This window comes from Echeneis naucrates, chromosome 15 (assembly GCF_900963305.1).
Source record: "Echeneis naucrates chromosome 15, fEcheNa1.1, whole genome shotgun sequence".
NCBI lineage: Eukaryota > Metazoa > Chordata > Actinopteri > Carangiformes > Echeneidae > Echeneis > Echeneis naucrates.
Genome location: NC_042525.1, coordinates 724,364 through 741,176, shown reverse-complemented (window position 1 = coordinate 741,176; position 16,813 = coordinate 724,364). Strand labels below are relative to the sequence as shown.

The following is a 16,813-nucleotide window of genomic DNA, read 5'->3' as shown; positions in this document are numbered from 1 at the left end:
CTGGGCCTGATGGGAATGCCAGGCCCCCCCACACCACTTTCCAAATCACTAATGGAGCATCTTTAGGCTCACACACACACACACACACACACACACACACACACAATGTTGTCACATGCAGGCAGACACACAACCACACACTCCTCCACAAAAAAAAAAAAAAAACTGCATGCAATGTGGTCCCACCAACCACATCCCTCTCTCTCCCTCTCTCTCTCTGTTGCTTTTCACACTTCTCAATTATTTACGGGCCTTTTTGTCCGCTGCTGGTGGCCGGGCCTCAGGCATATGTCAGTCTACAGTCTGTGTGTGTGTGTGTGTGTGTGTGTGTGTGTGTGTGGGGAAATGAATACCACCTCCGTACCACTCTCGGTGCAGAGAGTTACCTCTGAGCTGAAACCACAGAGGAAACACTGTGTAGATGTTGCGTTAACCCTTTTGTGTGTCTTTTTTAGGTCTTACTGCAGTCCATTTAGTGTTGTGATGTGTGTCGTGGGTTGTGCTTTCGACCTTCAGTGTGTCAGTGTTGTGTTACAGTGACAGTAGTAAACCTGAGTGAATGGACTCTTAAATACAGGAGGAGCAGCCACGTCGCTGTCGCACTCTGTTGGTTTGTTTATAAAGGCCAAAAGGTGCAAAAAATATGAAGCTAAGACCAAAAGCAATGATCGAGAAACCAGGAAATAAAAGCCAAGGCCGATTAGCATATAGAGAATAAAGAACTTAACAGCACAAACGTATTTGTTGCCAGGGAGGAATCTGTTTATACAGAAGGGAGCCGGAGCGTTAGCTGTGATAAAACAGATGAGTCGGTTGAATCTTCGTCACACGGAGGAAGACTCCAGATGTGAGCTCTCACTGTTTCAGTAAATGGATCTGGAGGTTTCACTCCTAAGAAAAAAAAAAAAAGGGCGGGGGGGTCTCTCCATCATCTGACTTTGGTTCCAGCCGATGCACACTATGTTTCTCTTGGAGGGCGAATGATTTCCTTTGGCGACGAGCGGCTGGTGGTGGGGGGGGCTTTTCTCACCGGGCGCCGTCACAGCTGCCTTCCACACTAGAATGAATTTAAAGAGGCAGGTAAACTGCTGCTCGCTTCGTATTAACGGAGCCATATATTTAGCCCCGTCTCTCCCTCCTCTTCCTCTGCATTTTCTTTTTTTCTGTCCGCGGCCTGCAGAAAACGTCTTGGGGATCGATACGGGCTCTCAGGGTGTAGTGACTGCAGCTCTAATGAATCAAGCCTACAGTGTTTGTTAAGCAGACATGCTTGTGAAGGACTGCTGGAGGGGAGTTTGTCTTCATGCTTTATCTCATCGCAGCACTCCCTTTGCTGTGTCTTTTTCTTCTTTTTTTTTATCCTCCTCTCTGAGAAACAGAACGGTGACCGAATCTGGGATCTTTGATAGGAAATTTAATATTAACCCTCTCACATATTTCACCTTCTGCCTTTTGGCAGGAAAATGATTTGCAGGAGACGACTAGAAGTGGCATAAAACGGAGTCCAAGCTTGTCTTTTAAAATGGAAACGATTCAACCCCGAGTGTGTTTGTGTGTGTGTGTGTGTGTGTTTGTGTAGCTTCTGGCACTGTCAGCCTCAGTTTTTCTTGTTCTCACCAGTCCATCAGTCAAGTTTGAAAATAACCAGTTGATATTATTATTTATTATGTTTGCCAAAAACCTGCTGCTATTTGCGAGTCAGTCCTGAAATCCTTTTGTGAACTGTGCACTAAAACCAAACACCTGGAAAAAAATATTCCCAAATGCACTTGAGATCCATTTGAAGCTGAAGCCTTCCCTGCAAAGATGGAAAGAAAGAAAGAAACAAAACAACAAAAAAACCCAAATGTGTGTGTTTGTGCTGCAGCTTAAACTGGATCTCTCCGAGGCTGGACTGTGAGACGGTGGGAGGCTGTTTGTGTTAAAAGCAGGACGGCTTGTGTTTCCTCTCAGTCCTCCTCCTCGTTCTCTATCTCACCGCAAGCAAGAGCTATCTAGGAAAAAAAGGCTTTTTATCGCTGATGGCTAATAGTCATAAATTTGTATTAAATATGTCCTCTATCGATTGGCCTTGTCGGATGAATACAATTAAAGAGACGGCGCTGAGTGCTTCCCACCTGGGAGGGGATGATGGAAGGATTAAAAGAGGGAGGGGGTGGGTGGATGGAGAGAAGAATAGAGGGAGGAAAACAATGAGGAAAAGTGGGAGGGAGAGATGGATGAACGAGGGAAAGGTTTTTTTATTATCATTATTATTATTTCAGCAGCTGTGTTGTGTCTTTGGTGGACTTGTCCACATGTTGCTGTAAAAGTACAAGTTTCTTTTTAACCCCCCTCGTCTGACTTCCATCACTCCCGCCCCCTTCGCTGTTGGTGTTGTGATTGTGCCAAATAATCAAGAAGAAAAGAGGCAGTGAAATGTGTGGGAGGTAGAAGGTGTGGAAGAGAAAGAGAGGGACGGGCAGAGAGAGGACAGCCACCTGTATGCAACACTGATGGACAGATGGAGGGATGAAACCAGCTGAACGGAGGAGGGATTAGATGAGGAGAGGAAGCAAAGCACCCAGTGTGTGTGTGTGTGTGTGTGTGTGTGTGTGTGTCTGTGTGAGTGAGTGGGCCTCCGGCCAGCTGAGGTGTTTGCTCGGCTCAGAGTGATTTCCCACTGTGGTCACTGCAAGACAAACACACACACGCACACACAAACACACACAAAAACACACACACACTGATAACTGAATTGTCCTGCTTGGCAGCTGTTGCAGATCCCTGCAGATCACTCAATACCAGACTGGCTTTGTGTGTCTGTGTGTGTCTTCAGTGACCACTGACCTCGTACTTAGGGCACTAAAGAAAATCAGTTTGCTCATATAAGGTGTGTGTGTGTGTGTGTGTGTGAGTGAGTGAGAATCTGATCTGGACTGAAGCTCATTATGAAGCTTGAACCTTTTTTCCTTCACTGATTATTTCTTTTTTAAATCTTCATGATTTTGTGCGTTTAGGTTCTGGAGTGGATGCTGAAGTGTTTCCAGCTGACTGATAACTCAGATTGTTTTGTACGAAACCTTCGTTTGCATCGATTAAGCTTTTTAATCAAATTATTATTATTATTATTATTATAAACAGACGACATGTACACGGGAACTTTAGACGGATCCTTTATGGTTAAAGAGACATTTCCATCCATGTCTGATGAGCTGCAGAGAGTCGTGAGTTGGAACACCTGTGACTCGATGGGATCGGCCGACTCCGACAGCAGTTTTATGGCCAGAGCTCTCTGAACATCGGGGAGTTTTCTTCTGCTCAGTTTGATCTTTAATTCAGGCTCCAGATCCAAAATGACTTCTGCTCCGTCGCTGAACTGAGAGTCTGATGATCAGCGGAGGGAGCTGATGAAACGTCAAAAACCAACCGAACATCAAATCTGAGTGAGGTCACCGATCTGCAACAGATTAGGAGTTTCTGCTTCCTGGGCTTCAAGTCCGCAAGCTGAGTCACTGAGTATTGTGTGTGTGTGTGTGTGTGTGTGTGTGTTAGCACCAAGTTTCCTCTTTCAGACCTTACATTCTGTCCCTCTCTCTCTCTCTGCTCACATAAGTGCTGTAATTTGGATGCTCTGTAATTTCACCATGGTGGTTTAGGGTTAAGTGGAGGCTGTCCCTACCATCATGAGTACTGCTCTTCCAAATGGACACACACACTCACCCATACACACAATCGCACACACACTGGATCATTGCTACATTGCGCTTGGATGCTTCTACAAAGGCCAGTCCATTTAATTACATTTATAAACACAGTTTAAGGGCCCGGCTGTGTCATTAGAGCTGACTTTATGAGATACATAACTGTGTGCGAGTGTGTAAGAGAGGCTTTGGCTGTGTTTTGTGTTTGTGTGTGTGTGTGTGTGTGAAGAAGGGAAAGAAAAGGAAACTTTGTCACTTGGCAGATACAGTGAGTGGTTGGATGGACACACACACACACACACACACACAAGTAGATTGCTGGTGAGGGAGTTGCAGATAGCTCAGTCTGGAGCCCAGCAGGGATTCCACACACAGAGACAGAAGGTATTGATATATCTCACACACACACACAGACACACACACACACACACAGACACACAGGGACAGACGGTATTGATATTTTTCCTCATCAGCCTTGAGTGTATGGCTGTTCTGCAGGATCACACAGATACACACACTCTTGCACACATGTATGCACACACACGCACACACACACAGCATGTAATCAGACAGGCTCAATAATCCATTGTTGTTTTTGATAATTCAAATGCCTTCATAGTTCTTTCTTCCATTTAAAAAAAAAAGTAAAGAAAAATAAAAGCCCAGATCATTACTGTCAGGCCTGCTGGCTTCTATTCTATCAGGCAAAAGTAGTTGGGAGCTATTTTAAGTTGCAGCTGAATTTAAAATATCTTCACAGCCGCAGCTTGAAAACAGATTCAGTAAACAGCATCGTTGGATTTTAGTCATAAAAGGTGGAGAGGAAATCGGTCGCTCAGGTGACTCACTGATGAAACTGTGTCCAAGGAAACCGGACCAGGATCTGAGCTGACGTGGATCACTAGAATAAATCTGAAATCTGAAATCTGAAGAAAACTGCTTGTTTTTGGTGGGAAAACATTCATGAATGAAGCTCAGTGGTCCGGTGTGTTTCAAACAAAGACAGGATGCTTGTTTTATGGCCTGGTTGTGTGTCTCAGGAGTCTCTTTGTCGTCTTGTTGCAATTGCAGATTTTGATATGTTTTTATTTTTTTTTTTATTGTTTCTCTCAAATAACTGCTCCCGTCCGTCGCCCACCTTCAGAGTTACAGTTCAGAATATACACATTTGTCGGGTAATCGATTTTTGTGGACGCGCCACATGAAGGAGCTGCTGAAGAACAGCTCATAGATGCTGTTAAACCTGTTAGACCTGAACGCTCAGGTCTTTGTAAGAAGTGGAGTCTGTGTGTCGTGTGGGAAGGTGGGCGACCCTCAGCGAGCCCGACCCCGCTCCTCATCCACGTGTTGTGAGGTCCTTCATGCAGTCCGTCCTCCCCTTTAACGACCACATAGATATTCTTCACGTCGGGCCAAGACTTTTGTAACTGCTGTGCTTCAGGAAGTTTCTTTGATCGGCCGCCGACTCGCAGCCAGTAACGCGGGCTGATCTCCTTCCAAGCAGAACACTGCCTTTTTGAGCAATTGCAGTCATGTTGTTATTTGACTGCGTCATTCTCGTCAGTGAGCAGACAGGACACCAGCTGCCACTGTTTGCATTCCAATTGCTCGCCGTCCAGTTCGTGAGAAAGCTTTTGCACAGAGGGGGAAATAATTTGGAGGTGGAAAAGGAAGGATTGTGCAGATCTTTTTTCTGGACCACACTGGAACTTTCTGCAGGATTTAGCCCAGTTTGTGAAGCCAAAATAGCAATTTGTGACAGTTTAAAAGGATGCCACTAAAGAATCTTTTTGTGAGTTTCATAACGGCCTTCATTTGAACTCCACCAACATGTTTTTTCCGCTTTAACCAACAGGGTTTTCAGGCAGTTTCATATATCAGCCGGAGGGGGGGGGGGGGGTCACTGAACCTCCCCTGCTCGAACAAGAGCAACACTCAGCTCTGGAATTAAAATATAAAACAGAGCCATAATTGGGGCAACACAATTTTCACATGACAACAATGATATGGTTAAGTGCTTTTGGGCAGCATAGCTGACTGTTGGAATAGAAGCAGAAAGCCACAACTGTTGCACTTTAGTGGGGGGAGACGGAGCGAGAGAAGGAGCTGGGGGGAGGATGGGTTCTGACGATGGAGTCAATAATGTCCACGTCCTGCAGAAACCATTTGAAAGTCATTTTCTCCGGTACAGTTTGCTCCGACTCCGAAGGCGGGGGGATCAGTTACACCGCAGATGTACAGTCGGAGTCATGAGACCTGATGCAGTTCCACACTGTCTGTCATGGATTAACATGGAGGGGAGGGGTGGGGGGGGCTAAAAGAGACATCGACAGTGCTCATTATCACACAATTACTATATTCGGATTGTTTCACCAATTCCTCCATTATAATTACTGTCAGATATGAGTATGATGTAAATATTCCACGTCGTAGATATGACATTTAAAGGAATATAACAAAAATTCTGCTGAGATTAGTCAAGACTTGTCAATATTTGATGGCATGTTGCTTTAAGTGTCTTCCACCTTTATTTAGAGTTTATATCTGCGACCAGGCAAAAAAAAAAAGTCCTTTAATCCGTCCTTTAAGTGCCTGTTCATTAAAATCTGTGAGAACTGCTGCCTGGAATAAAAAAGAAAAATTACCTTGAAACTGTTTATAGTTTTATTTCCTATTTGTGTTCTGTTGCTTCACATATGAAGGGTTATTATTTGCTGTCTTAAGAGGTCAGAGGTCACGTTATTGCGTAGCATATCACTGCAAGCTTCACTTACACTGATAAATTAACATATTCCTCCAGATATTACAACAAACGCCTGGTGAAGAGCAATACTAATGAAAGTAAAGTGAAAGTGTTGAGGTTTCCCTTTCAGGTAAAGCAGGAGGTGTTCGGGGGTGAGCGCTGATGCCCAGATGTAAATATCAGCAGCAGATCCTGAAAGCCTGAGGCTCAGATAGAAATCCCAAATTGTATTAAGGGACATTGTCTCTGACTCCCTGTATGCGTACCTAATCCTGTTTCGGCGATGTTCCATTACCTCAATTACTATCATCTCACCCAGAGGTGGGCTCTGCCAAGGACACCACCGGAGAGCCGCTGATGGGTGGAAAGAGAGAGGAGAGGATGGAGGACGAGCAGGAGAGAGTCCGGTCTGGGAACGAGACGGGATGGAAATGAGGAGGAGGATAAAGAGAAGTTGTACTGCAGAGAGAAACGCTCACATAATTAAAGGAGTCAAACTGCCGATGTGTGTAGAGATTCCTGTAAAACACTGGTTGGTCTGTTTGAGCCGGTAGCCAAGACCTGGCATCCATTTTTGTTTCCCAGCTGGTCGGAGACGGATATAATGGTGGCAATCCAGCTCATTTACAGGACAGCATGACTGGCGGAGGACTAGGTTTCACAGGCTGACACTTTCTGAGGTGGATTCAAGAATTTTCAAATGCAAATTGGATTTCTGTGCTGTCATCTTAAATGCACTGTAGATGTGACGTTTGAGGACCCACGCAGACAAATATCTGCCCTGCCTGTAACTTTCAGACCACGAGACATCAAGGTGTTGATTAATTAAATCCAAAATTCCAGAAAGAAAATAAATGTTGAACACTTCAGGTGCAGTGTGACTAGTTTGGCTTTATTAAACGGCCACTGGTGAAACAGCAGGAGGCCACACATCCTTTAAAGAGGGCTGATCGAGCGTCACACTGCCCCACATACACAAAGGAGTCATGAAACATGAGTCAAGCTGCCTTACTGCCTCTCTCTTCCATCTAGCACCCCCATCAGTGTCCGGGCATTGCCCTTGGCTTAATAGGACCTAATGTCTGTGCTTGTCAGTGCAGCATGGCTGCTGCTGAGTGTGTGTGTGTTCTCTGGAGTCTCACTAGTGGCCGTGTGGCTTTGACATTTACCCCAGGTAAAGACCTGGATGTGATTATTTACCCTCATCCGTCCTACCTGCCTCGTCCAAAGCTCACAGTTGCAGCCTGGGTTTGTGGGCTAACTAGGAGGGATTACGTCTCCTTTCTCTTTAGCTCTCTTTCTCCGGCTCTTATCTGTCTTCATCTGCCCGTTCTCCATTCGGCTTTCTCACTTAATTTTTCTACCTCAGAGTGGTGGAGAGTTTGCCTAATGAAGTGGCTGATGGGAGTATATTACAGAGAGACAGAGTGGAGCGGTCGCCGACTCTAAAATCCATTAACCTTACAGTTTCAATCAGCGTGCAGACAAGTCTGAGCTGCGAGTCAAAGAGGAGCGTATTAGCTTAAGAGTACACTATTGTGCCTCGTGCTTGTTTTGCCCGCCTTTCGCTTAAAACAGCCGTCCTTCTTTCACTGTTGTCACCGTTCTGTCGCAGTGTTGCATTCAAACACAACCGGACCGGCCTTATTTCAGCTCTGGTACAGTGGACGAGGTCGGAGGCCGCTAACTGTGTACCGCTTACCACATCCAGCTTGTTGTGTTGAGGCCTGCGTTGTTGTTGTTGTTGTTGTTTTTTGTTTTTTTTGGGGGGGGGCTTATTTCCCAGCAGCTATAGTTCAACATCAGCATCAACACTATATCACTTTGGAAACATTTTAAAATTGAATGAATGATCAAGGATCAGAGGCGAGCTGGAGTGAAAAAAGATAATTTCTCATTAACACGTCCGGTTAATAATCTTGAGACTCCACTTTGATTTCACCTATAAAATAAATCTGGGATTTTTTGGGCTCGGTTCTGTGACCCAAATTCAGACCTAGCTGTCAGTCAGTCTGTTCCGAGGACTGAGGCCTTTGTTGGCCTTTGTTTGAAAAGGGGGGGGCTCCTGAGAGGCGTTCAACTAATTATTCATACAACAACAGCTATAATATCCTCGCTTTCGTCTTCTGTTGTCATTTATCTGATTATTCCACCTACCAGTTCTTCTCCAACGGTTCAACAGCCACGTTCTGTTCCTCTACAGAATTAAATTACAAGAATAAGTTTAGAAGGTAAAATTGTGCAATTACTGCGCAGTAAAAATAGACTCTTACTTGTACTGTTCATGCGTTGAGGTTAAACCCTCCAGTCTATACTTGACTTTGTCTCAGGCTGCCTCCGTGCTGAAAAGACATTTTACTATCTGGAGATGTGACCAAAGCAAAAAGGAGTTTCGATCTGTTCAAAGAGGAAAATATACAACATCTCCCCTGATTCGGACTGAAGTGGAGAAAAGTGCACGTGTATTGTCGGTGTTGAGGATTAGAGCGTGTCAACCGGAGGGAAAAAAGGATGAATAAATAATTAAAGCATCCACGTTCCTGATAATGCAAATGATATTCACAGGTTAGATCCGATGCAGGTGGCCACAATTAGTGGTAATTTGTGCCGATTTTAATGATCCATAATTTAGCTGGCTTTCCAAACTACTGGTCACATAAAATAAGTGTGTTTGTGTGTACAGTAGGAGAGAGAGAGGGAGCGGCAGCCAAGACAAAAAAAAGAAAGCAGGAGAATCTCCCACCAAGCAGTAAAATGAAGACACAGACACACAATGAAGCAGCTACGTGCCGAGGTTTGGAAGGCACACTTTAGTATCAGCTTTGTGAATAAAAATGTATCTTTTGTCAATTCAAATTATTGTTTGTGTTTATGTACGTTGTGAACTGAAGCCCCATAGTGTGAGGAAAATTACATCTTTTATAGAAACACACATATACTCTCATGTACACACACAAACGCACACACAAATGTTGCCTTTGCAAATATGTTTTGATGTCATTTTTCCCCCACAACCTCTCTGACTCTCTCTTTCTGGCTATTAGAGGTAAATTGCAGAGTGCGACGTATAAAAGCTTCCAAGCTAAACCGTGACATTCTTTCAGTATCGCTGCTAATTTGTCGCAGTCATTCTGTCAGTAATTAGCAGGTGATATGTCCCAATTTTGTGTATTTTTTTTACAAACCACCTCAACTGTTTGCATATTAATGAGATGTTTTTCTAATTTATTGTTCATGACACGTTACGGAAAAATAGCTTTTAACCAAAAAAAAAAAAAAGAACCAAAGAAAAATCAACCGGGATAATTATCATCAATACCATGACCCCCAGAATGACACCTGTTTATTTGCTTTTGCAATAATATTACAGCATTTTTCAATTTATTATAGACTCCAACTCACGACACTTGTCGGAGGTTGATATAATCACTGCGGTTGTTCTTACATAAATAGCTCTATTTCTGAGCCTAAAAAGTCTCTTTGCATTTTGATCCCGAATTTAAAAAAATAAAACTTTTTCAAATGTTTTATTTTGGCAACAAACCAACACAACATTTCTTTGTGTTGAATGGAAAAATGGGAATAGAATATTGGTAGGTTAAATTCATATATATGTCAAGTGACCCCACATGTAAGATTTGAGTATTTTCATATATTAAAAGACTCTTTAGCATCAGTTTTAAATTGGAATAATGTGTTTCCCACATTATAAATATTAACTGTATATTTCATTCATATCTTCAGGTTTATTTAAACATATAAAGTCTTTTTACTTCCTGCTATTTGGGTTGTTGTTTTTTTTTTTTTTTTAACAATAATTTTCACATATTAATCTTCACATGCTGGAAAATGTGTCCCAAGCACGTGAACATCATTTTATTTGCTGTTGAATAAAATGTTTTTTACAACATTCTGTGTTCCCGGTGATGGTGACAGAAAACGTCTAAACTCCGGTTTTGCGTGTCGTTTGTGTGTTTGTTTGTGAGTCGATGAGTGAATCTCAGCTTGTCCGTGTCAAATGCGTCCATGCTGCACTGTGCTTAATAGTGGAGGACTGAACGGCAGCAACGGGGCTTCGGTTGTCATCTAATCTTGTAAACGAGCCGATGGCCGTCCGTTCGGTCCCTCTAATGAGATTACACATGCATTCCAGGTCCCACCACGGGTCATCATCGCCGAGCCCATTCAAAGGCAATTATTGTTTTAAATGTTCCTCTTGTCGCCATCTCAAAGTGACTCTGCATGCTTGACTGAGGGAAGAAGAAGGGGTTATTTTTCCTCTCCTGTTGGAGCCTAAATGTTTTTACACTCCCACTGTTTTAGTTTCCTCAGGCGGCTGTGCTGCTTCTGTTTGGTGTGTATGAGAAAACGAGTGTGTGTGTGTGTGTGTGTGTGTGTGTGTGTGGCGTGATCAGTGTGTGTGGAGCATAAGAGGATTTGACTCCAGGATACAGTGTGCATGAATAAACTTGCATATATTTGATTTGTATTTATTTGTTGTCGAAACCTGAAGGATCTCCTGACGGGGATTCACTGATTGGGTTAAATCGTCAGCAGGTATTTTAGGAACACGTTTCCTGATATTTTTGTGTATTTATGCTTCAGCTACAGAAATGAGGAAGATGTAATTTGAAGGTCTGAAGGATTCTTCCATGCTACCACTGTGTGTGTGTGTGTGTTTGTCAGCAAACCTCTTGTTTTGGTAGATCAGTGGGAAGCAGCGGTCCGCTGGGACGGCCCTGTTTCTTTGTTCTCCTGCTGACAATGGAGGACTCACAGTCAGTCTAAAGGGAGAAATTATGTCCCAGAGCAGTCTGGGAGAAGAACAAATGCATCCACACACGCACTCGTCCTCACATGCTGCTCACGTGGGGCATGACCTCAATAAGAGCTACCGTTTTATTTGCAAAGCCCTCAACACCATGTGCCGACCACTTCTTAAAGCTGCAAGACTCCGACCTGAGGTTCAAATAAAAGACTGGTTCAGTGGAGTTAAACAGAGTTGTCCTTCATGGGCTTCAGTGTGTACACAGAGCTGTTTATGTGCAATTGTGTTGCTTCCAGATGAATAGAAAATCAGAAATTCAGTCTTTGCGGATGAACAGACGCTGATATTCATTCAGCAGCGTGTAGTATGAATTCTGTGGGATGTTAAAGGTCGTTCCGACTCCTCCTGACCCGACTCTTTCTTTTCTGTCACTGCAGGTAAGGAGGAGCCGACAACCTACACCTGCACTACATGTAAACAGTCGTACGGGAGCGCTTGGTTCCTGCTGCAGCATGCTCAGAACACCCACGGCTTCCGCATCTACCTAGAGAGTGAACATGGCAGCCCTCTCACGCCACGCATGGGTGGACCTTCCTCACTGGGTGGGGGGGCAGACTGCCCCTCTCAGCCTCCCCTCCATGGCCTCCATTTGCCTCCCGATGCCAGCCCCTTCAACCTCCTCCGTATCCCCAGCTCGGGCTCAGGTGGACGGGACAGTGTGGGAGCAGGGGGTGGGGTTGGCCACGCCGGCCCCGTCGTTGCAGGCCATCATCAGCGTTTCCCTCCCACGCCACCCCTGTTTAGCCCCCCAGCGAGGAACCACTTGGACCCCCATCACCTTAGCCCAGAGGAGCTGGCGCTGGCAGCCCACCACCCGAGTGCCTTTGACAGGGTGCTGCGCCTCAATCCTCCTCTGCCCCTGGACCCCCCTCCGACAATGGACTTCTCACGGCGGCTACGGGAGCTGGCGGGCAACACCTCAGGGTCCACTCCCCCGCTCTCCCCCAGCCGGCCCAGCCCCATGCAGCGCTTGCTCCAGCCATTCCAGCCAGGAGGAGGAGGTGCAGGGACGGGGGGCACAGGGGGCAGCAAACCTCCATATCTTGCTACCCCTCCCCCTCTCCCGGGCTCCATGCAGTCACCTGTGGGCTCTCAGACCACGCCCACTACCCCTCTGCCCTCTGCTGGGGCACCGCCCTCCTCCACCACCCCGATGAAATCAAAGTGTTGTGAGTTTTGTGGCAAGGCCTTCAAGTTTCAGAGTAACCTAATAGTCCACCGGCGTAGCCACACGGGTGAGAAACCGTACAAATGTCACCTGTGTGATCACGCTTGCACGCAGGCGAGCAAACTGAAGCGTCACATGAAGACGCACATGCACAAATCCTCCTCGCCAAACACAGGAAAATCAGAAGACGGGCTCTCGACAGCTTCCTCTCCGGAGCCCGGGACCAGCGAGCACTTGGGCAGCGCGAGCAACGCTCTGAAGTCAGTGGTGGCCAAGCTGAAAAGTGAGAATGACCGCATGCCACGTGAGAATGGTGAGGAGGAGGAGGAAGAAGAGGAGGAAGAGGAAGAGGAAGAGGAGGAAGAAGAGGAGGAGGAGGAGGAAGAGGAGGAGGGAGAGGAGGAAGAAGACCAAAACCCAGACAGGGCAGCCAGAAGGAACAACAACAGCTATCACTTTGGTCTGAACCTCGAAACGGCGCATCAGCATGAAAACAACGGAGGCATCGGAGGCCGACTGGGCGGTCTGGCTGACGAGGGCTCCATCCCGCGGTCGCTGCCCGAGGTGATGCAGGGGATGGGCCTCGCCGCCAGCATGCAGCACTTCAGCGAAGCCCTGAACGCACACAAACGGAACGCCATGGCCCAGGAGAACCATCTGCACCACCACCTCAACCGAGACCACCACCACCGCAATCGAGAGATGTGCGATGGCGACTCAGTGCTGGAAACGGATCGTGTGGAGGAAGGCTCTGTGTCGGCGGTGAACGGGCGCGGAGCCTCCCCCAATGAAAACGCCTCGGTCGGCCTCTCTAAGAAACTGCTTCTGGGCAGCCCCAGTCCGCTCAGCCCTTTCTCCAAACGCATCAAGCTGGAGAAGGAATTCGACCTGCCCACCCCCACAATCCCTAACACGGAGAACGTCTACTCCCAGTGGCTGGCCGGCTACGCTGCGTCCCGACAACTCAAGGACCCTTTTCTGAACTTTGGGGATTCCAGACAATCGCCGTTCGCCTCTTCGTCCGAGCACTCTTCAGAGAATGGCAGTCTGCGTTTCTCGACTCCTCCGGGGGAACTGGATGGTGGGATGTCGGGCCGCAGCGGTACAGGCAGCGGGGGCAGCACGCCGCACCTGGGGGGTCCTGGGCGGCCCAGCTCCAAGGACGGCCGCAGGAGTGATACCTGTGAGTTTTGTGGCAAGGTGTTCAAGAACTGCAGTAATCTGACAGTGCACCGGCGCAGCCACACAGGAGAGAGACCGTACAAATGTGAGCTGTGCAATTACGCTTGTGCCCAGAGTTCCAAACTTACGCGCCATATGAAGACCCACGGTCAGGTGGGCAAAGACGTGTACAAGTGTGAAATTTGTCAGATGCCCTTCAGCGTCTACAGCACCTTGGAGAAACACATGAAAAAATGGCACAGTGACCGTCCGTTGAGTACCGAAATAAAGTCAGAGTAGAAGGCCGAACTATGGGACCCCCCCCCACCTCCCCCCAACAGCTATGTCCGCCATTAGTCCCCTGTTTATTCCCAGCTCCTTGTAGATTTGCCCCAACCCCAACACTCCACTTTCGCCAGTCTGGTGGAAGCCTAAGACCATGTGCTCTGCACCAGCACACCCCGTCTCCATTACCCATTGAATGCATGATCTGTATCGGGGCAATACTCTTGCATTGACGCAAAACTTCGAGCCTTTCTCTTGTGCAATAATTTACATGTTGTGTACAATTTTTTTCTTTTTTTGAGTTTTCCTTTTCCATTTTTAAGAATTAGTCAGCATGCATAGTATGTTTTTGCTAATCAAAAAAAAAAAGAAAAAAGAACAGAACTTGTCCCTGGTTGGTTAATTGTTGAGTAAATGTGTTGCTGTTTTTTCCTCTTGTTCTGTTTTTCTTTTTATTCTTCAAAAAGAGAAAAGACAAGAAAGATACGTCCATGCTGCATACATTCTGTAACACATATCATGTACAGCTTTGTTTTGTAACATGGAAAGTGAACAGTCTTTACCCTCCTCTTTACAACCCTGGAAATGCACTTATCCTGATCTTTCTAAAAGACACACAGGGTTAAAAAAACACAAACAAACGGATGAATCATGCATCTGCTTGATGATTAAATCTAAAGTAATGACAGCCTTCAAATTTCTTTCAAAAAGACAAAAAGGGTGTGCAAGGAATTCAATTTGTACTATCATTTGGTTGAATAAGAAAGAGTGCCTTTGATATCTGGAGACTGCATTGGCCGAAATCTTATCTGGTATAAGTTTGGGGTCACACTAGAAAAAGCTAAAAGGTCGAAGCCACCCAGGGAAGGTCCTTGCATCAAGCACCTGACTGCTCGAACGGACTGTGACAACTCACGATGAAGATCAGAGAGTTCTCGTCAATCATCATTTAGCTACCTATTACATGTTCAGTAGGCTCTTTTATTCTGTGGATTTCATGGAACAGCATGGTACAAGCAGTATTGTGTATATCTGAATTATTTGTAGTTTTGTTTCTGGTAAGGAGGTACTTTTTGAGATAAAGGTAATCTGTAATGTACAATCCTGAACTTGAGGGATACAGCGCATGGCTGAGACACGTCATGTATCTGCGTTAGCACAAACCTACGACGCTGCTCTGAAACGTCAGTGTGTGGAACAATGCATACGCTCGAACATGAGCTCAGCGTGAGGCCGACTTCACACTGAGCGCATCGAGGACAGAAAGCTACACAGAACTGGAAGCTACGTACATATTACAGGGATCAGCGGCAATCTCTTTCACTCTTTCACTTACATTTCTAGAAAGAATTGCAAAAAAAAAAAAAAAATAAGAAAAATAATAATATATCTGTTCTCCAGGGCTCTTGAAAGAAGTGAAGATTTTAATCAGTATGCATAGGCTAATGCAGGGCACAATGTTTTTGTTTGCTGTTGCTTTCGAACCCACAAAGGAGAGTTTTTCGTTTTTTCCTTGTTGAGTTTCACACATGCTGTTTGAAGCACCTGTCAGAACGGACGTCTCTCTGTCATTGTCCCACACTGATGCGATGTCGGTACATGGTTTAGGTCCAGAAGACAGATTATCATTTATAGGACATGAAGTGCACTGTTTCAATTTTCCCAGTTTACAACTTTATGCTGAAGGGGAAAGAAAATTAAATTAACAAAATGTTGAAATGCTGTCAGATAACGAGGGTCCCGTTTGTGAAAAAGCAGCTCAAGCCTCATGACCCTTGACCTTTGTGCCCTTGCCGTTTCACCTTTGACCATTTAGTCAATTTGTCAGCCCCTAAAAAGCCCCCGGTGTGCCGCCCGGGCTGAGGATTCCCCCGATCAGCAAAGCTCTGTAGATTAAAACGGTTTGCTGTGACGCCACCTGAAGAATCTACAGACCTTTCTGACGGCCGGACAGCAAAACACTCAAATCCTATTGCTCCAAGTGCGAGGATCTTTTTTTTTTGTTTGTTTGTTTATGTTTGTTTTGTTTCATTTTTTTTTTTTTTTAGTTGTATAAATCTTCCTTTAAATTCTAGTTATGAAAATAAAAGCTTTTTGTGAATAACACTTCACTATCGTTTAGGGGAAACTGTATTTAAGTTTTGTTGTCGTTTCTCTTTTTCCTCAGCGTCTTGGTGGTGTTCAAGACTCCGATCACAGTATATATGAAATGATGGGAAAAAAAAAAGATGAAAAAAACAAACAAACTAAAAAAAAATCTGTGATGGTTTTGTATTTTATTTTGCCTTGGCTCTTCACAACTCTTCAGGTTGAAATACAATTTGCATTGGGGAAAGGATTAAGATTATATATGAATATATAATAAAGAACTTAAAATATAGGAAAATGCACATTCATGTCAATTCCTATGCTTAAACACATTTATGGTCTACTTTTTCTGTATTTCTAGAACTGTATTTGAATTCAATGTTCACTTAGAATAGGCACTATAGTATTTATATTGAGGCTCGTATTTTTAACTGTTGCTTGTGCTCTCTAAAGGTATTTACCATACCTTCTTTTGGTAGTGGAAAAAAAAATCCCAGGCTGCCACAGTATATTTTTTTAATTTGGCAGGATAATATAGTGCGAATTATTTGTATGTTTAAAGACATAAAAGAACAAAAAAAAAAAAAAAAAAGCCCATAAAAAAGCAGCTAAAAGTATGTGGTCGGGCCATCAGATGGCTGCTGCTCTGTTTCCTGTCCACAGAGGTGGTTGTACATATCTTCTTTGGGTTTTTTTTTTTTTTTTTTGGGTTTGGACCCCCCCTGCCCCCGTCCCCCGCCCCCCGACCTGCTGCCATTCTTGTATGCAGTAATGCAAGCTGACGTCAGCCTGTTCTGTTGTGTGCTTCTGTCTCTCCCTCACCCCTCCCACCTGACTACATTCCAACATCCAGAAGA

At 45.1% G+C, this 16,813-nt stretch overlaps 1 protein-coding gene across 2 annotated transcripts in view; it reads left to right on the top strand.

Moving 5' to 3' along the window:
• bcl11aa (BCL11 transcription factor A a) overlaps window positions 1-16,560 on the top strand; it is a 42,904-nt gene extending 26,344 nt beyond the window's left edge. For both annotated transcript variants that reach the window (XM_029520612.1, XM_029520611.1), the window contains exon 3: window positions 11,632-16,560. In XM_029520612.1, coding sequence (XP_029376472.1) covers window positions 11,632-13,883 — 2,252 coding nt within the window. In that variant the 3' untranslated portion in view covers window positions 13,884-16,560. The remainder of the gene's footprint in view (window positions 1-11,631) is intronic.
• Window positions 16,561-16,813: the final 253 nt, after the last annotated feature.